Genomic DNA, 21006 nt, shown 5'->3' with positions numbered 1-21006 from the left:
GTGTAAAATGAAAATGATATTTGTAACTGGTAGGTTCATATGGTTATATTTGACAACATGGAGGAAAGGATCTCTACTTAAAGGAGCCATGACATGAAATTTTCACTTTTTAAGGTTGTTTAACATTAATATGAGTTCCCCTAGCCTGCCTGTGGTCCCCCAGTGGCTAAAAATGACAATAGACCTAAACCATGCAATGGAAATTATTCTCCGCCTTTGGTAATGTGACCATGCAGATGGCCTGATCGGGAAAGCTGCCTCTTATGACGTGGGCGCCTCTCATGACGTGGGCGCCTCTCATGACGTGGAGGTTGTTTCCTCCCAGAGCCCATATATGGCTATGCCAAAACTGCCTTTCCCCGCCCACAGCTCTTTGGCCAGCTCATTGCTCTGTACATGGATGTAAAAAATCTGTTTAGAGCTCCTGCATCAGAACCTCTAAAGAGCCAGTGGACAGATTTTGTTTTTACTGGGAAAGTGACGACAGAACCGAAGAGAGTTGTGTATTTGTCCACCGAATGTTACCAGAACTTGGGCCAATACCGAGCCCAAGGGAGAGCCCAGACACCCTGCGGAGGAATCTCATTTCAGCCTCTTGTATTCGCGATCTCATTCTCTCGGTCACTACCCACAGCTCGTGACCATAGGTGAGGGTAGGAACATAGATTGACCGGTAAATCGAGAGCTTCGTCTTCTGGCTCAGCTCCTTTTTCACCACGACGGGCCGGTGCAGAGCCCGCATCACTGCAGACGCCGCACCGATCCGCCTGTCAATCTCCTGCTCCATTCGTCCCTCATTTGGGGAAGGATCTCATTCCCGAGAGTAAGTCATTTAACGCTCTATAATTGTGTTGCTTTCCTGTATGTACAGTATAGTTATATAGCTTGTTACCACAAGAAAGGGTTTGTATCGTTAGCTATGCAGCTAATAGCATCTGCAAGCACTTATCTCTGCCAACTGGGCTGTTGGAGGTGTTTGCATGCCCATGAGATGGTTAGCTCGCTCATTTTAGACCAAAACCCCCTACTTCAAGCTTCCTGAAGAACAATGAATCCGCAAATTCAGTGCATTTCATCAGGATAATGATTCATTCATGGTTCCAGCGCTAGCACTACGTGCATCTTTGCAAACCAGAGCAATCAGATGAGAATGTCAAAATCCTCACTCCTGCTTTCCCCTTCACGCACGCCTTTTTAGTCGTCTTGCTGTGTCTTGTGTAGCACTTGCTTGATGTTTGACTGTGTTAGGAGAGTTGTTCACTAACTAGTTCGTCATATTGTCAAAGTAAGCTCATTTCAACAGGTTTCGCTGGTTTTACGGCATTGGGCTGCCATGCCATAGTGATTCACAAAACATTTGCGCATGGTACCACGGGCGTAAGTAAGGCCACACCCCCACCCTCCGCTTTGGATTTAAAGCTGCAGACCCTAAACAGCTCATTCTGAGGATCCTAAGGAAAGCTCATTTTTGGGACTGGCTGTAATTCTGCACCAAGGCAGAATTTTGGGGGAAAAAACTCAGATACAGTATAAGGGGACCACTAAAGCCTATAAAAATATATAAAAGCCTCCATTTATTTTCATGCCATAGGATCTTTAAGTTTCACTCAAGAAAGGGAACTTTTCTTAGAAAATTGGAGCAATGCCACAGAGTTGGAGTACGGTACATGAGGTGCAGTTTACTACAAACAAACAGTGGTTTGTGTCTGAAATTTTCCAAACAATGGCAACAAAATGTTGTTCCACACTTCTTGTTACTATAACAGACCATCTTTGGGGGACTATACTCTGCCTCAGATAAACAAGGATGGCCATCAAATTCAAATTAACTTTAAAAACATCAGAACTGGTAAGTGGAAGTGAGTTAATGCAAACAGTTACTCTGTGTCTGAGGTTTGAATCTTATATCAGCTGTACGATCTTATTGGAATTAGTGTGCCTTCTCCCTTTTTTATTCATCTTGTAACAAGTCTGCATATTGCATGCCTACTGAAAGGACTGAGAATCAAAGAGCAAACAAAAGCTCTTTCTCTGGCACCTCTTTTGCCATAATGTTAGGACACTTATAATTAAGATCTGAGCATGTCAAGAACAAGACCAGCTGTGCTGCAGCACATGATTGCAATGTGTTATGACTTCAAAGCTATTAAGACATTGCTAATCTAAGCAGCAACAAAAGAAAAAGTCTGAGTAGAAGTAAAATAAATCTACAATTTGAATTTGTCACATCACAGACAAATGTGTCATTCACCACTCGGTCAAACATTATCAATTAAATATTGGTCAAGTAAATGAAATAAAATCTCAAAATAATAGGCAAATTAGCTGTAGTCACTGCTCTCAGATAGCTAATTGAAACCCACAGGCCAAACAGAGCGGAGGTAATTTGAACAAAAAGTATGCAGCAGATCACCTTGCAGCTGTGGACTAAGTTACCAACTTTGTTAAATTGTGAAACTTAACATTTTGATGGTATGTATGTAATAGCTTTCAAGAATTTAGCTAACATTGGGGCAGCGTTAGTGAGCCAGTGAAGAAGACTCACACCTCATTTTCACATACTTGTGTGTTTGTGCACAAATCAACTGAACGTCAATTAATTCTTACAGGAAACAGATGTGCAAAACTCTGCCTTAAATTTTTTCTCTCTTCCGCATTGGGATATTTCAACTTTTGTCACAATCAGGCTAAAAAGAAATACAAGTTTTAATCTTTTAACATAATTGTTCACAAAAATGACAATAGGGCAGCCAAACCTATTGTGTCTAACCTCTCTGCTTGTTCCATGTCTTTCAGTCATGGTAATCCATTAAACTGGAAAGGAAAACTGAAAATAACTACTAACTTTGCTGAAGTGAAGTTAAATCATCTGGAAAATATATGCATTTCCTTTTGTTCAACACTAGAGGATATAATCTGTATATTACAGACTTAATGCATATGTAAGCGGAAAAAAGGCAGCAGCTTGAAGTTGTGTACCTGTTAGTCTCTGCTATCTCTGATAAAAAATGATAAAAGTGTCACATGAAAAATGAGGCAGGTGTTGGTGGTAATCCTGAACTCTCTCTTGCTGCAGCTCTGCACAGAATTAATCCACTGAGGCTACGTGCCCACGACAACGCTCTGAAGCATAAACGCAGATGTCCGTTTTTTTCCTCCACAATTTATCTGCGTTCTCACGAGCGTCTTGGGGTGGATATCTGTCTACCCATGGGAACAGGGAAAACGTATAAAACTTGCAGTTTGCCGATGTAGTATGCATGCCCCGGAAGTAGGTGGCAGTAGCAACAATACCTTTGGTATTGTTATATGAGTTATATATATTAATAAATATGAGAAATTTCTGTTTTGTGGCTACTTCCTCCGCGTCAGTTGGAAGAAAATGGCGAAGCGCGGCGGCAACAACAGTACGCCTTCAAACTTTGTTTGGACAGATGATGAGGTCCAGTTGCTACTGAACAAGACACTGAACTACAAAGCCAGGAAGGCAGTGGATAATGTGGATTGGGAGAGTGTCCAAAATAAATATAGTGAGATATGTGAGTCGTTAATAGAGAACTACCCACTTAACGTGTGGAAAAAACGCACTTCTGCGTTTTGAACTGTTCCTACGGCGACGAGAGGTTGGATCGTTTTCAAGATCTCCACTCTGGAGGGCGTTTGCGTTTTCTCCGTTTTGAACTCCTAAAAACGCCGTTGCCGTGTGCAAGACAGGCACATCTGTCGAAATGTTCTGCGTTTATCTGTCGTTACCGTTGTCGTGGGCACGTAGCCTAAGAGTTCCCCTGCTGTAGTTACCCCAAGATGAAACTTCAATTCTTTGAGTAAGCGTACAGACTTCCACAATCTACAACTGGCTCTTCTGTTGTGTTACCAGGTCTATGGTGGTGCCACATTTCAGCTTAACTTTTCACAAAATTATTCGAGTTTTTCAGGTTCTCATTCTTCCTCTGCAATTAAAGCATAAAAGCCCCTGTTCTGCAAATTGTGGCATCCAGAAAAGATTAATGTCATGACAAGGTTATATTAACTACCTAGCTAGTTGTTCGTCTGAGGTTAATATATTTCAGTCCTAAAACACAGTTTTCTGCCTTTTATTATGCTCAAAGAAACTATTGTCTTTAAGTTTAAAAGTAATAGTCCAACACAGAATTCACATTATAGCCAATGTACATAGATTTAAGTCTTCTGATAGGAGTTTTTATTTTTATTTTATTCCACCAACAAGCTCCAAAATGTGAACTGATTTTAAAAAAATCTGTTAAAACTCCAGAAAAAAAAAGAAATGTAAATAACTAAAGTGTCCCCTGACAGATGATGCTTTAGGACCAAACATTAGTTTGTGACAAATTAGAAATGTTCCAGCCTCTGGTTCCCAAATATGATGAAATTCAATAAAAAGAAAGTAAATGAAATGCTAAAAAATGCAGTATTATTAGTGTCACTAATAGAAACACTTATTAGTGTATAAGTGTATATATCTATAAAAAACACAACTTTAACTTAGTTAACTCTGGTAAATCTGGTAACATGTTGTATTTAAAAAAGGTCAAAAGGCTTTCTTTATGTGAATCACCAGCACAGAGGTTAGTGGTTAGCAGTGGAACTCACGGACCATCAGCTTTGAGCCAAACATCAGTCATGACACACGCAAGTCACGTACTGGGAAAACTTGTGCCAAACTAAGATTGTAAACTTGGGTGAGGACCTGGGAGGGATCTCAGCACTTATACACCCCTTAACTTAGACAGAAAAACATACAGGCACAATCATAAAAAATATCTTGGAGAGGCCAAGTATATCCAAAAAAAGAATTCCTTGCAAACTATATGGGGGGCTGCAAAAAGGGTCTTACACAGGAAACCCTCGGAAAGGCATACTCCATACCCTTTCTTCCTTTCCCCTGTGCTTTTGCAAATCCAGCCAACAGCTTGCAGCTATTAAGGGGAGATCCTGTGGTGACCTTACGTGCAGCCAGTCCTTGCACCTTCAAAGTTCCTGGGGTGCAACAATACACAGCAAGTCATCCAGAACTCCTAAAAACACAAATCTTTACCAAAACAAAAGGAGAGAGAAGTATTTGCTGGGAAGCAAAGCAAAAATAGATGTGCAAAGTTCTATTGCTTTTCATTGTATTGCTGTTTTTTTTTTTCCTCTTCCTGTAGTTATTTCACTCCTTCTCAGGATGAAAATACCGAATTTCCTCAAATGTGATTCAATTAAAAACTGGACAGGGGTGGAGCTGACACAAACAAAAATTGAGATCAGGCTCTTTTACAGGCGGAGGCATGACAGGGAGGGAGAGAGGACAGAAAAAAACCCCAACATAAATAGATAAATAACTAACTAAATAAATAAAACCTGCCTTTACAATGTGCATACAAAATACAAAAAAATTGAATGCTATACTACTTAATTTGAACAACTTAAATTTAATAACCATGCTGTTTTTTTAAACATTTGTTGTACTGGGTTAAGCATTTGTCAACGTCGCTGTTTGATTCCTTAACTTTTAGCTTGTCAAGCTAATAGTTCATTAGTCTTTTCCCAACTTTGTTTATTGACATTTCTGGCGCACAGTGCGGTCTTTCTCCACAATTCATCTGAAAAGTTGTACTCAAGGTTAAAATCTGGAGAGGAATGAAATTACAGCTGTTTCTTGCACACTTGTCCTGATTACAGTGCTCCCCATAGGAATGAATGGATTTCCCGTCGACTCGCATGTAAACACACAGGTATGCGAAAAATATGGTGCGTGTTGATGTGCACTGTTCCAGATTTAATTTTGAGGCACTGAAATATGGCCGTGTAGAAAAATATGACAAGGAATACTAATGATGGAAATTAAATAAAGGCCCGGTACTCTAAGCTGTTAAACAAATAAAGGCATCTGCCCCATTTGAGGAAAGATGAAGTACGAGACGACAAGAAAAGAGAAACAGGGACAGTCTGGAAAACTTTACTAAATGAGTATAACATTTCCGACAGTATCTATAAACAAACTTTAATAAAGGAGTATAACATTTCCGACAATCTCTATAAACAAACTTGATGAGTATAACATTTTTGTGTCATTTGTGGAGTATATTATATTAATTCTAACAATTATATTACAACTTTGGCTTTCAATATTGCATTTGATTAATTTGTACTGAAAAACTGAACTGAAGAGAATTGAAAAGGCAAAGTATATTTTAATTGAATCGAGCCACCGAAACAACTCTTATTTCAAAGGCCTGGTGATGTCGAGGAGAAGAATAATATACAATCATAAAACTGCAGTGAATAAGTCACTTTAGCAACTTCATCTAAAACAAATATGCAGATGTTTTCATCGAGTCTGCAAATGTTTGTGTGTGCACATGTTGTTTTTATTAACTTGAGACTCTTTGTCAGGATTAAAATAATGAAAAAACAAAAGGGAGGATATTGTAGTTTTATCACTTTCTTCCTTTTACCTCATTACTGTTTATCACAGAACAATAAAGAGATGTGCATAGTTTTAAGACGGGGACCTTTGCTCTACTGTGTCACAACATACTATGTCAGTAACCAAGATTCCCAGTGAGTCACCAAACTGGTGCATAGCAACGGGGGGATAGCGTGTTTGTGCAGTCTTTGTTTGAAAGTTAGAAAGAGACTGTAAGAGCAAAAAAAAACAGAATGGGACTGACTGAAAGTTGTGATGAGTGGGGAAAACACAAAGTTGCAAATTGAGAGTGAAATGGCTTCAGTTTTTACAACTATCTTAGTTACTTTGACCATAGAGTCTACTTTCCTGAAATGGTAAATAGTGGATTGTGTGTTGCACATGATGAATGATGAATGCAACATTGGGAGAACTATGACACGTAGCTTTGTTTCCATTACATCCTTGGCTGTTAATTAATGTTTCAAGTTTCTCTAATTAGATATTTTTTCAGCCTGATTCTGAATTAACACACACATTTTCAGGGCTCTATTTTCTAACTCAAGTGAGTTTTTATCACCTAATTTATATAATTATTTTGTTTCTTCCAACTGTCATTATTGATACAAATGGAATTGAGTACACCCTGTACAAGCTGTTTGGGAAATAAAAAACTTTGAGAAGGGCTTTGCTTGGGGCTGAAGAAGTAAAGATCATGAATTCTCTTTGTTTTCGCTGATCAGTATTTATGTTCGTATTAAAGTTTTGCAATTATAACAAAAGCGATCCAGATTGTACCAAAACTGAGAGTTTTCATCCTTTAACCCTACTGCAACCACTCCACCAAATTTAATAAAATTAAACTGGGTACTTTTTGTGTAATCTTGTTGACAGACACACAGAACAATGACAGTGATTATAAGCATGCTTCTAGCATTGTATTTAAGTACGTAATATATTGTGCCCCTGCTGTGATAAAGGCAAAAATTCCCTTTGTCATGGTGTAACATCAAATGTTGCAGTAACAAGCAGCATGCAGTTCTGGATTGAACTCTGTCACAGTCATTTCCTTCACGGTTAAAGCCAACTTTTCAGGAAATTAGCATTCAACCTAAACATTAGACTCATCACCTAGGGGAGACACGTCATTGGCTTGTTGGAGAACTGATGAAAACATCTCTCTGAAGTCTTGAAACAGAATTTTCATAAGCTATCTCTTAGATAGGCTGAGAACCACTTAAATGGAGGTCATCAAAAAGGAGTAAATTGGTATTTAACAGCAGCGTTACGTGATTTGTTTCTTTGCTTTAAAATCAGATTTGTTAACAGTGGGATTTTTTCCATATGTAATAGAACTTTACTTTCACTGTCATTTAAAGTGACATTTTGAATGCACATATTTTTTCTGCATGCTCTTTAGAGAGTACACGATATCACTGTAAACCAGTGACTTTAGCTTTTGGCCTTTTATTTCATTCTACCTCTAAATTAACGTCTACCATGTAAAAAGAAATGAAAAAACATGTTTTTATTTTTGCTGTTGACAACAAGTAACCTTTGTTGTGACAGAAATCTGCATCAACAAAATATGTGTTCAGGAACAATTAGACAATTTGGGACAAAGTCTACACTTGTGGTCTGGACAAGAACATTGACTTCCCACTGAAGGGGAAAATACTGCCCGTCTTTGTCACACAAAAAGTGTGTGACTCATCAGCTCAGAAGATGAGGACTGTCAGTAATGAGTTACAGATTCCTTTTGTCATATATTGTGTCCTTTTTTGTTGGTGTTTTTGTTGGGTTTGTTTTGTGGGGGTTTTATGCATTTCCATTTTAGGTTCCGTGCCATGCTTGTGTTCAGCTTGAGGAAAATGAGAATCAGGTGCAAATTACCCTGTTTCTGACATGACTAAGCTGATCAAACAAGTTTGTTGATGACGATAAGCTTTTCCCACGAGAGACAAACAAGTCAATCCAAATGCCTTTCGAAAGGCAAGTAACTAAATGAAAAACACAGAAGGAATGAAATCCTTGGAAAAATCACATTCAGGTTAGTTTGAGTCCCATGAAAACAAAGACTATTCATACCGGACAAGGAATTAGACAACATGTGTTTGCAAGCAAGTAGTGTCAATTACGCAACTGCTAACAAGAAAAACAAATTATATCAAACATCTGGTTTTCTAGCTGTTCCCATATCAATTCATCTTATCGGCTTAATCCGTCAGTGTTTCCTTTTTGTTTCTCACCCACAGTAACTTTTCCTTGACCTTTGCTCCTGGCAGCTGATAAATCAAGTTATGGTTGGTTGTTTCAGTGCAATTTGTTTTATCTTCTTCGATCATTTCCAGGGGATCCACAAGTGGAAAACAAAAGCCAGTTGTTGTTTTCAGATAGTATATAAGGCTTTGTGTCTTCATGTAGAACATGGAAAAAGTAGCCTTGAATTTTTAAAACCCATTATCTTCTTTCTGTGTGATACAGCAGAAATAATAATAAAATATCAACTTTCCACTTTATTCTTCATCTAATCTGTCTCCGGTAGATTTAGTGTATAAACTAATCATTCATTTGCTGTATTTTTTTTCAGAAAACTAGTAACTACTCAATGTGTTTATTGATAACACGTCACTTTGTGTTGCATATCATTAGCTGACATGTTGTCATTCCTCACCATGTACTGTGAGGAGGGTGAGACCCTTCCTTGTACGTTTACTCAAATGCTATTTTGCATTCGATTTTAACAAACTAAAATACACAATGTGAAATGGTGGGCAGTTTCTATCCAATGCCAATTAGCATGTTGAATCCTTGGCTTGAAGACACCGTGGCATTTGACTGGACCACATTCTAAAGCCAGGATTTAAACCATGAAAACTGAAGTCGAATGTTATCGACGCTGCTTCGTGTCAAAATTTTCAGTCAGTCTAAATCTATTGCAAACATATTTTTTTTTAAATTAAAGTCAAAGAAAAAAAAGATAGAAATGGTCCTTTTCCTCTAACCCAGAGAGTTATTGCCCTGTTTAATTAACAGCAGCTGGGAGGCTGAGTCCCAGCAGGGAAGGGAGATTCAAAACAAACTCGCTGTAGCTTACAAGCCATGGGAAGACATGAAGGCAATGGCACTGAAGAGTAAATGAATTCAATGGACTGAACAGACGTTTGAAGATTTAGATACAAGCTAAGGTGCAGGAAAAGTGATGCCGTTCAAAAGATAGGAATTTGGACCATTATACTCTTTTGTGGTTAGATGAATGCAGAATATGATGAGGAACAATTGTGTTGAGTTCTCAGACTGAGGCAGATGCATCAAAATGAAAATGAATGAAAAGGCAAAAGGCATCTGGGAAGCCCTCCAAACATAAGGAAGCAGGTACACTATCAGATGAGATACAAAATTTTTAACTATCAAGGAAAACACTGTGTGTGCTGCAAACCAAGCAGCTCTCATGTGTGTGTATATATGTATACACACACAAAACTGACAAGCAATTCTTTTTTGAAACAACAGATTTCCCGCCAGAAAGCGGCCGGGCCATGTATGCCTTTGATGTAGGCTACATCATAACAAGTCTTAACTCCTAACCCAACCCCTGGCCAGCCTTCCTCTCACCCAGCTCAACCTCTCATTGCTGCTGTAGTTTCATGGAGTCTATCCTTTCACTATAGTATGTCAGTAAAAGTGAGTTATGCAAGTTCTGGCTAAGCCCCCGGACTAGATTGGGGTCAGAAGATGTAGAGATGAGATAGCATCAATCAACAGCAGCTAAACCACTTCAAGAGTGAGGTCACATCCCAAAGGGTTGCTCCCTCTTTCTGCTGCCATTGAACTTAGAACATGATACCACATATTTGACGGTGAAGTTATGAATAAAGCGTCAAAACAAATCATGGAGCCCTGGTCTTCTCTCTAGGTTATGTGTGTTTATACCCAAATAGCAACTTTGCTTAAATTTATGAAGAGCTGCTGTCAAACCTCCTCGTGTCCATAATTTGATTGCTGTGCATTTTTTTTAGCGAGGCTGTTGATTGTTTTAAAATATTACTCCCTCTAAAAAAGTGACATCACATAAATTTTTAAGTGTAATCACGTTTTTTTTCTTTTTTTCCTTGTTGTGAGCCTCAGCCAAGAATATTGTTGGCTTTAAACCACAAACAGGAGCTTTGTGATAAGTAGCTTAAAAATCACAGAATGCTATGGATTAGATACTGTGATTACAAAAGAATATGTTTTACACTATATCTTTGTTTTCAAATACAAATATCTTCTATTAAAACAGTGATACTTTCACAAGCTATTTTCATCATAAACGTGTTGAGTCTTGGTCTTTTATCACGTTTCCGCTAAGTTTCCGTAATGCTTTGTACTGACATTTATCCTTTATTTTACTCCATCGTCAGCCTTCAGAGACAAAGATTGAAGTGTGGTCTGAATAAAAAATGACTAAAAAAAAAAAAAAGAAGAAAATTCTGTCTCTGGAAAAAATGATGTTCGAAAAGAAAAAAGGATTATTTCTTTTCACATGGCTAAATACCCAAAAAAGTGCATTTTAACCCACTTAAAACTGAACCGGAATCAAATGCAATATTTTACTGTGGAAGATCCCTACATAGACAAGATGTCCTTTTTGTTTCTTTTTTTCCCAGAAGAGGAAATGCGGAGGCTCGCCAGCAAAACGTACTGACACTGGTAGTGAGAAACATAGACCATATATTATCCAGCCAGACACAGAGATGGATATGTCAGGAGTACAACTTAAGTCCCTTGCCAGATTCACAGGAACAGGTCAGCCCAGAGAAGCAGATGTTGAGGCACAGCAGCAATATTACACTTTCACTCTCATCACTTGCCAGCAGCTGGCTGGAATGAACTACACAGAGCACCTCTCTGAATTAAGACACTTTCCGACAGAAGAAGAACAGATTTTTTTTTTTCTTTTGACAAATACGTCTTAATGCTTAATGCATATATTTTTCATTTTCTTTTCAAATGTTATCACAAGTGTAATCCCTCACTGTATTGCTACAGCCTTTACTCTGTTGCCAAATAGAGATCTAGATCAAAATTATTGCTCACACGTCTACAAATCACTATGGGAAACAATATATTGCAAAATAAGAGACCATCGACTATTGATGATGTCTAAAAACTCCCACTCTCTTGGATGTGGAATCTGTAATCTGTTTTCCAGTAATCAGGGGTTGGAGGGAAACTGTTTATAGATATTCCAGCAGGTGAAATTACACCAGCCTTCAACAACATGCTATGTTTGGCCAAGTATTAGCACATACAATACATACCTTTTGTATTGTACAGCATATAAATGTTGATATTTGAAAAAAAGCAGCATGCAACCCTTGATTAATTGCATGACGCCATGATAATGTCCAAGGCAAAGGGGGAAATCCTTTCTGAAGAATGAGCTTTATTTCAATGTACATGCATTGGCACTAACCTTCTTGGTCTTGACAGTGGATTGGCAGCAGTCTCCTCCATCATAGTTACAGAAGGCTCTGTTGTTGACTGAATCGCAGTAGTTGTCTCCCATGAATGGCTGTACAAAAGAAAGTTGACCAACAATCAGGCAGAACATAAACCTAAGAAAGAGCCACCTTCCCATTTGTTTATCAAAATGCTATAACCCACAGTTCTGGTTTTCTCATAAGCCTTTCAGGGCCTTTAGAAGTCTCCGAATGAATTTGCTGATGAATCTGATACATTAAGTTTTTCCTCATTCTTCAATGTCACTTGTTAAGCCCTTAGTTGGCCAGACCCGTAAATCAAATTGAGGACACCATAAACTATTCAAAGCACAAAATGCTCCTGTAAGGTGATTTATTGGGCTGGCCCCACCCTCACCACTTGGGTTACCAATCAGGTTATCCAGCTGGCCTTAACTGAGCAGATGACATCATTCTTCCATGAAATGAAATGGAATTCTTGCATTCACATGTATATTCACTAGTTTTAGAGAAAACATGGATTTTGAATGTGATGGCACAGCCTTATGTATAGATTATTGTAGGAGTGAATGCATCAGTGATTACGTCAAATTACTAAATTAGAGTGTCTGACAGGAGACACGTATATGGCAGCTGCCTTTTTAACAAGCTTGGAACTTCTGGTGACAACCACCTGTATACCATGCAGAGACATGTGTATGAAAATTACACAACATACTACTACTTCATAATATGACAAGGGATCAGTCTTCACCTATGGTCTCATCAATTTGCTTGTACATCCTCCATCAATTCTCTGCTCGTCTATAGTAATTTAGCCAACTACTGCTCATAAAACTTTCTATTTCGCATTTGATATATCTAAGGTCAAGCACGGGCCAATGATTTAAGTATTTTAGAGAACCATGTGATGAATGAGACCATTGCTCCACAAATGCAGATAACTCAGGTCAACCCCTTACCTCACATCCTTTGATGCAGTGGAGCTGTTCTGGGGGTGGATACCATTTCAGTCCCATTGTGCAGACTATACTCTGTAAGATAAAACAAAATTAGTAAATTCAGGTAATTAAGAAGTATTGCTGCTTTCAATAATCTATACATCTCATTTCCCTTTTGTGAATGTCTGCATCACTTTGTCAGGATAATTTAGCCCACGTCTCCAACTGCAAAGAGACACTGAAACTAGGGGGTTATCAAAGAGGCTCATGTGCTACTCATGGAGGATTTCTTTTTAAAGCCGTCTTTGATTTACACTGAACTTTTTCCATCTCAGAACAAAGCTGAATACATTGATTTTGAAAGGATAAAACTTGATAAAAATGTAACTTTTTTTTTCTAACTAAGTCATAGCCTCAGGAGGGCAAGGAGCTAAGAGCAAGACACTGAGAGAAAGATAACAGTAAAGAGCACCGCGTTTGGAAATATTCCTGCAGAATGTGTGGAATCCTGTCCTGTTCTCCCGCTGTGCTCTACACTGAAATGCAATTGAAAACATTTGTTTTCATGGAACAAAGAATACATTTCATGCATACCTGCATGTGCATGTGCATCCATGTAGGCACGACTCTGAGGTCTCGCGTGTGTGTATATATAATTTGTCCATGAAGTGTGTGTAACACATTGATGCAGTTAGATATATATATGAGTCTGGCCAAGCCAGCAGAGAGAGAGGGGTTGTGTTTAATGCACCGGTGTATCATTAGACATAGATAGTAGTATCCATGATCAAAAGTGCCATCTACAGCAAAGGACTGGCTGACCTCAAGTGGTCCAATTCTCAGATCCACTGTGTCCCAATATCTCACAAAGTTGACATGCTTTTCTTTTGTTGCTGCAAACTAAGGTATTTTTCATTTCAGTGCTGTCAGCAAATCAATGCAAAAACAGATATCAGGGCTTGAAGGTGGAGAGAAAGAACAACTTAGCATCTGAGGACAACATAGAAGGTAATCTTATTATCGGTAATAAGATTTGTTTAAATTTATCACCGTTCTATTGCTGTGATATAGTAATGCCAGGCAGAATGGTCTCTCTTTGTGATTTTACACCTTTACATAAACCTTTATTGGATACACCTTTGTATCTAATCAGGGGAAATTTGATAATTAGTCCTTATATTGTGGAATGCACATTTTATATTTGAAGTTAAATTTTTTTTGCAACTCCTCTACTTTTACTCTTTCTTTGCTGTGCTCTGCAATGATGATGTCATCCAGAAACCCCCCCCTTCATTTTCTCTCTCTGCGTCCCTTTTTTTCCCCCTCTCTCTGCAAGGCCGTAAATCATGATAATCCATGATTGTGGCCTGGTCTCACCCCTAACTACGTATGGGATCCTCACCCTCTGAAGCCTCCCTGGAGCACTCATACCACATAAAAATAGATCTCTATCTCAGCGCCACCACAGACGAGGTCATGCCATATAGAAAATGACTAATTCTGCAGCAAGCCCGACAGGATAATTTTGCTGATAAAGGGGGAGGAGGGTGGTAGGGGCACAGAGTCATCAGAGACAGAGAGACAGGGAAAGGAAGAGGAGGAGGTGGAGGTAAAAAAAAAGCAGAAGAGAATTCTAAGTGGGTCATACTAAGAACCAAAATACAACTAGTTTAAAGGCAATAAATCAACATCACTTATTAAGATGGGCAATACTAACCTCAAGCTCAGCAAAATGGAACTAGAAAGTGCAATTGGGGATATGGATTCTCTTTTAGATACTGTATGAATAATCTTATACATGCAGTGTTCAAAGGTTTGTTATCTCAATGACAGCTAACTGGACTTTTCTGCTCCGAAACAAGTGCTCAGGTGTGCTCCGGTTTGAGCGCTTCACCCTGTCGTGAGGCTTCTTTTCTACCCTTGAATTTTCGCTTTTTGCTTCTGAATTGTTGTTTAACAACCCTGGCAGTATTCCCGCTATCAACAGATATGCTAACAGATACAAAGTTAACAAGTGGAATCGTCACTTAACCTTAAGACAATCACCGGCTACCTGAGTTGAGCAGATTCCTCAAAAGGAAGGATTTTATTCCAACAATGCTTTTTACTTCTGTTTTCTGCATGTGATTGCAGATAACTTAATAATATTCCCTCCAGATAATTACTGGTTCATTTATATGTATTCATATGACCTCTTTTCATGCCACAAATATTTCACAATTTACTACGAGACCAGGCTTTTATAAAAAATGTATATGTTATTATTGTAAATGCAATGAAATGCCCCACAATCAATGGCATATTGCCATATGGAAAATTATTGGTTTTGGGATTTAAACAATTTTATCAAATCCTGTAGTTTGCTTGGATTTGTATACGTGTAGGTTTGTGATTATACAGAATGTGCTTGCACTAGCTATATAACCGCAGTTGTCACTTGTTAGGTAGAGACAAAGCATTAAGCTTGCTGAAGTGGACACTGCCTACCAAACTTTACATTTTCTACTTAACTTAACTCAGCATTATTTACATAGCACTTAATCAGAAACACAAATGCCACTCGTCCCACACCAAAACTGACAGCTGTTTCCACAAGGGAGAAACTTTTTGAAAACTCCGTTTATGCAGCTGCGTGTAGACAGAGATAACCGGAGTTTTGCGTTTTCGAACGTCACAATATGCTCCAAAACAACAACAAATCTGCTTGAAAGTCTAAAGTGCGACCTTTGTTTACTGAATAAGCATGGATGCCTTGAGAACTGTGGTGGTTATTATTGTGCAGGCGCTGTTTACTGCCTTGATTTTACACGCCCAAGTCGTACTCCCAGAGGAATGGCGTGACAATTTCGCATGTCCCGGTCCTCACTCCTGTCGCTGTCGGAATTATTACGTCCTCATATCGAGGGGCAGTCCACTGTCATGCGATCGTCAGTGTGCTCAAAAAAGTTGCATGCACACTTTATTATTTAGCTGACGAGGGCAGATTGCGCAAAACAGCAAATGTATTTGGGTTGTCAAGACAGGTGAAAACGCAGATGTTCGGTTATGTGTGGAAGGCGTTTTTTTCGAAAACGAGGTAATGTGGATACAAATTATTTTATAAACGGAGGGGGGGAAATATTCGGTTTTAAAAATACCCGGCTACGTGTGTACAAAGCCTTAGTCATAGAAATTCCAGTAACTACAAGGAGGCAAGTACTCTAGAAACAAAGATGTTGTTATGGTTAATAGGGAACAGTGAGATTATTGAGCTGTCACTCCCCCTTGAGCTGTCACCTTATCGTGGTGGGGGGGTTTGCGTGCCCCAATGAGTCTGGGAGCTATGTTGTCTGGGGCTTTAAGCCCCTGGTAGGGTCACCCATGGCAAACAGATCCTAGATGAGGGACCAGACAAAGAACAGCTCACAAGACCCCTATGATGAATAATATTTATGGACACCGTGTTCCCTTGCCCGGACGCGGGTCACCGGGGCCTCCCCCTGGAGCCAGGCCCAGGGGTGGGGCCCGCCGGCGAGCGCCTGGTGGCCTGGGTCTGTGCCCGTGGGGCTTCGTCGGGCACAGCCCGAAGAAACGACACGGGTCCCCCTTCCTACGGGCTCACCACCCGTGGGAGGGGCCATGGGGGTCGGGTGCAATGTGAGCTGGGCGGCAGCCGAAGGCAGGGACCTTGGCGGTCTGATCCTCGGCTACTGAAGCTGGCTCTTGGGACGTGGAACGTCACCTCTCTGCTGGGGAAGGAGCCTGAGCTGGTGCGCGAGGCTGAGCGGTTCCGGCTAGATATAGTCGGACTCACCTCGACGCATGGCTTGGGCTCCGGAACCAGCCTCCTCGAGAGGGGTTGGACTCTCTTCCACTCTGGAGTTGCCCGCGGTGAGAGGCGTAAAGCAGGTGTGGGCATACTTATCGCCCCCCAGCTGTGCGCCTGTACATTGGGGTTTACCCCGGTAGACGAGAGGGTAGCCTCCCTCCGCCTTAGGGTGGGGGGACGGGTCCTAACTGTTGTTTGTGCTTATGCACCGAACGGCAGTTCAGAGTACCCACCCTTTTTGGAGTCCCTGGAGGAGGCACTAGAGAGTGCTCCTCCGGGAGACTCCCTCGTCCTGCTGGGGGACTTCAATGCTCACGTGGGCAATGACAGTGAGACCTGGAGGGGCGTGATTGGGAGGAACGGCCCCCCCGATCTGAATCAGAGTGGTGTTTTGTTGTTGGACTTCTGTGCTCGTCACGGATTGTCCATAACGAACACCATGTTCAGGCATAAGGGTGTCCATATGTGCACTTGGCACCAGGACACCCTAGGCCGCAGCTCGATGATCGACTTTGTAGTCGTATCATCGGACTTGCGGCCGTATGTCCTGGACACTCGGGTGAAGAGAGGGGCGGAGCTGTCAACTGATCACCACCTGGTGGTGAGTTGGCTCCGCTGGTGGGGGAGGAAGCCGGTCAGACCTGGCAGGCCCAAACGTATTGTGAGGGTCTGCTGGGAACGGCTGGCGGAATCCCCTGTAAGGAGGAGTTTCAACTCCCACCTCCGGCAGAGCTTCAACCATGTCCCGGGGGAGGTGGGGGACATTGAGCCCGAATGGGCCATGTTCCGTGCCTCCATTGTTGAGGCGGCCGACCGGAGCTGTGGCCACAAGGTGGTCGGTGCCTGTCGTGGCGGCAATCCCCGAACCCGCTGGTGGACCCCAGTGGTGAGGGAGGCCGTCAAGCTGAAGAAGGAGTCCTATCGGGCCTTTTTGGCCAGTGGGACTCTGGAAGCAGCTGATGGGTACCGACAGGCCAAGCGGAACGCAGCCTCGGCGGTTGCTGAGGCAAAAACTCGGGCTTGGGAGGAGTTCGGGGAGGCCATGGAGAACGATTTCCGGACGGCCTCGAGGAGATTCTGGTCCACCATCCGGCGGCTCAGGGGGGGGAAGCGGTGCATCGTCAACACCGTGTATGGTGAGGGCGGGGCTCTGCTGACTTCAACTAGGGACGTCGTGAGTCGGTGGGGGGAGTACTTCGAGGGCCTCCTCAATCCTACCGACACGCCTTCCGATGAGGAAGCAGAGTTGGGGAGCTCGGACGTGGGACCTCCCATTTCTGGGGCTGAGGTTGCCGAGGTGGTCAAAAAACTCCTCGGTGGCAAGGCCCCGGGGGTGGATGAGGTCCGTCCTGAGTTCCTCAAGGCTCTGGATGTTGTGGGGCTGTCTTGGTTGACACGCCTCTGCAGCATCGCGTGGACATCGGGGGCAGTGCCTCTGGACTGGCAGATCGGGGTGGTGGTCCCCCTCTTTAAAAAGGGGGACCGGAGGGTGTGTTCCAACTATAGGGGGATCACACTCCTCAGCCTCCCTGGTAAGGTCTTTTCGGGGGTACTGGAGAGGAGGATCCGCCGGATAGTCGAATCTCGGATTCAGGAGGTGCAGTGTGGTTTTCGTCCTGGCCGTGGAACAGTGGACCAGCTCTATACCCTCCGCAGGATCCTGGAGGGTGCATGGGAGTTCGCCCAACCGGTCTACATGTGTTTTGTGGACTTGGAGAAGGCGTTCGACCGTGTCCCTCGGGGACTCTTGTGGGGGGTGCTCCGGGAGTATGGAGTGCCGGACTCCTTGATATGGGCTGTTCGGTCTCTGTATGACCGGTGTCAGAGTTTGGTCCGCATTGCCGGCAGTAAGTCGGACATGTTTCCTGTGAGGGTTGGACTCCGTCAGGGCTGCCCTTTGTCACCGATTCTGTTCATAATTTTTATGGACAGAATTTCTAGGCGCAGCCAGGGCGTTGAGGGGGTCCGGTTTGGCGACCTCAGAATCGGGTCTCTGCTTTTTGCGGACGATTTGGTTCTGTTGGCGTCGTCAGGCCGTGACCTTCAGCTCTCACTGGAGCGGTTCGCAGCCGAGTGTGAAGCGGCTGGGATGAGAATCAGCACCTCCAAATCTGAGACCATGGTCTTCAGCCGGAAAAGGGTGGAATGCTCTCTTCGGGTCGGGAATGAGATCCTTCCCCAAGTGGAGGAGTTCAAGTATCTCGGGGTCTTGTTCACGAGTGAGGGACGAATGGAACAGGAGATTGACAGACGGATTGGTGCGGCGTCTGCAGTGATGCGGGCTCTGCACCGGCCCGTCGTGGTGAAGAAGGAGCTGAGCCAGAAGGCGAAGCTCTCGATTTACCGGTCAATCTATGTTCCTACCCTCACCTATGGTCACGAGCTGTGGGTAGTGACCGAAAGAACGAGATCGCGAATACAAGCGGCCGAAATGAGTTTCCTCCGCAGGGTGTCTGGGCTCTCCCTTAGAGATAGGGTGAGAAGCTCGGTCATCCGGGAGGGGCTCGGAGTAGAACCGCTGCTCCTCCGCATCGAGAGGAGTCAGATGAGGTGGCTCGGGCATCTGGTGAGAATGCCTCCTGGACGCCTCCCCGGTGAGGTGTTCCGGGCCCGTCCCACTGGGAGGAGGCCCCGGGGAAGACCCAGGACACGTTGGAGAGACTATGTCTCTCGGCTGGCCTGGGAACGCCTCGGGGTCCCCCCAGAAGAGCTGGAGGAAGTGGCCGGGGACAGGGACGTCTGGGTCTCTTTGCTCAAGCTGCTGCCCCCGCGACCCGATCCCCGGACCAGCGGAAGATAATGGATGGATGGATGGATGGAGATTATTGATAGAAACTGGGGCTACACCTCTAGGGGTTTTGTAAGTTTTAAGAAGAATTTTATAATCTATTCTAAACTACGGTTAAATATGGTCAGTCTGGGCTGTACCAGTGAGTAGTCTGCAGAGTTCTGGATCAATTGAAAGTTTTCAAGGAAATTTGAAAAGCTCTCTTGACATGGCTTTGGAGTAATCTGGCTAAGATGAAATAAACACACAGAAAGATCCTTGTGTGTCTGCTTGTTTAAGTTTTTCTAAGCTTCTTTGCTAATTCAATATCTACTGTTGAGCAAGTTACTGAAACCATTGGGTCATCGGAAATCAATCAGAGTAATCAGGGGCTGTGAATGGCTGGTCACTCCCCTCTGAAACCACTTCTTGGTCAACTCTCAGTGGGCGGTCTCAGCCAAGTGGAATTAGCTAACACCTGAACTGCCGTGTCCAATTGTGAGCGCAGCATAAAATAAGGGCTTACGTCTGAAGCGTCAGCGCTTCTCGGGTAAAGACTTGCCTGTCTACCTGTGCGTGTCCACTGAACAAGGCAAACCTGTCCCACTTGCCATATCCATGACGCTCCAGTCTCACCACCTGTTTTTGAAATGTGCCTCAATCCCATTCCTGTTGTCTCCAGCTCACGTAGAAGGTTTCACACAACCAAACGGCACTGCAACTTCAAAATCCTCCGCTCTCTAAGACACACTTCACTCTGTGACACTCCCTTCTCTGTAGGGTTGTGGAATTGCCAGTTGGCAATAAATAAAGCAGACTTCATTCCTGCTTATGCCAACCACCTGTCACTTGACATCCTGGCTCTCACAGAGACCTGGATTAAGCCCGAAGACAATACTACCCTGGCTGCACTTTCAGCAAACCAAAGATTCTCCCATACCTCTCGTACATATGGGTGAGGTGGTGAAACAGGTCTGCTAATTTCAAACAAATGGAAATACAACCAACTGCTACCCCCAAATTACAACACCTTTGAATACCATGCCATCTTGGTAACTGCACCAGTCAAATTCTTCATTGTTGTCGTATATTGTCCACCAGGACAACTCGGTGACTTTCTAGATGAACTAGACACCTTGCTCTCTTCCATCCCTGAGTATGACTGTCCCATAATGGTCCTTGCAGAAAAGAATATCCTCCTTGACAGTCCTTACATTGACATTAATCCTGACATTAATGCACTCGTTTGAGCTACAACTGGTCTGCAGTCCTCCAACTCACAAAATTGGCAAAGAGCTAGATCTCATTTTCACAAGTAAAAAAAGGCTTTCTACATTGACAGGATTCACAGTACTATTGACACCCGGAAACTATTTTCCGCATTCAAAACTCTACTTAAGCCTCCGCCTCCGCCACCTGCTACTAATCTGACAACAGACACTTTTGCCTCATTTATTACTGACAAAGTGGCAGCTATAAGCAAACAGTTTACCAAACTGTCCACACTCAAACCTTCCCCTAAACTTGTGCCACTAACTCAGCATGCAAAAGTCCCACTGCATCATTTTCTTCATTCACCCGTCTCACTGAGAGCTGTGTGTCTAATCTTCTCACAT

At 42.5% G+C, this 21006-nt stretch overlaps 1 protein-coding gene across 2 annotated transcripts in view; it reads right to left on the bottom strand.

Annotated features, from left to right (window-relative positions):
- pappaa (pregnancy-associated plasma protein A, pappalysin 1a) overlaps nt 1-21006 on the bottom strand; it is a 122512-nt gene that overhangs the window by 9895 nt on the left and 91611 nt on the right. For both annotated transcript variants that reach the window (XM_075455223.1, XM_075455224.1), the window contains exons 20-21: nt 12837-12908; nt 11868-11966 (exon numbers count right to left, since the gene is read on the bottom strand). In XM_075455223.1, coding sequence (XP_075311338.1) covers nt 11868-11966; nt 12837-12908 — 171 coding nt within the window. The remainder of the gene's footprint in view (nt 1-11867; nt 11967-12836; nt 12909-21006) is intronic.

This window comes from Odontesthes bonariensis, chromosome 22 (genome assembly GCF_027942865.1).
Source record: "Odontesthes bonariensis isolate fOdoBon6 chromosome 22, fOdoBon6.hap1, whole genome shotgun sequence".
Lineage (NCBI taxonomy): Eukaryota > Metazoa > Chordata > Actinopteri > Atheriniformes > Atherinopsidae > Odontesthes > Odontesthes bonariensis.
The sequence above is the reverse complement of the archived record's forward strand: the minus strand, read 5'-3'. Positions and strand labels throughout refer to the sequence as shown.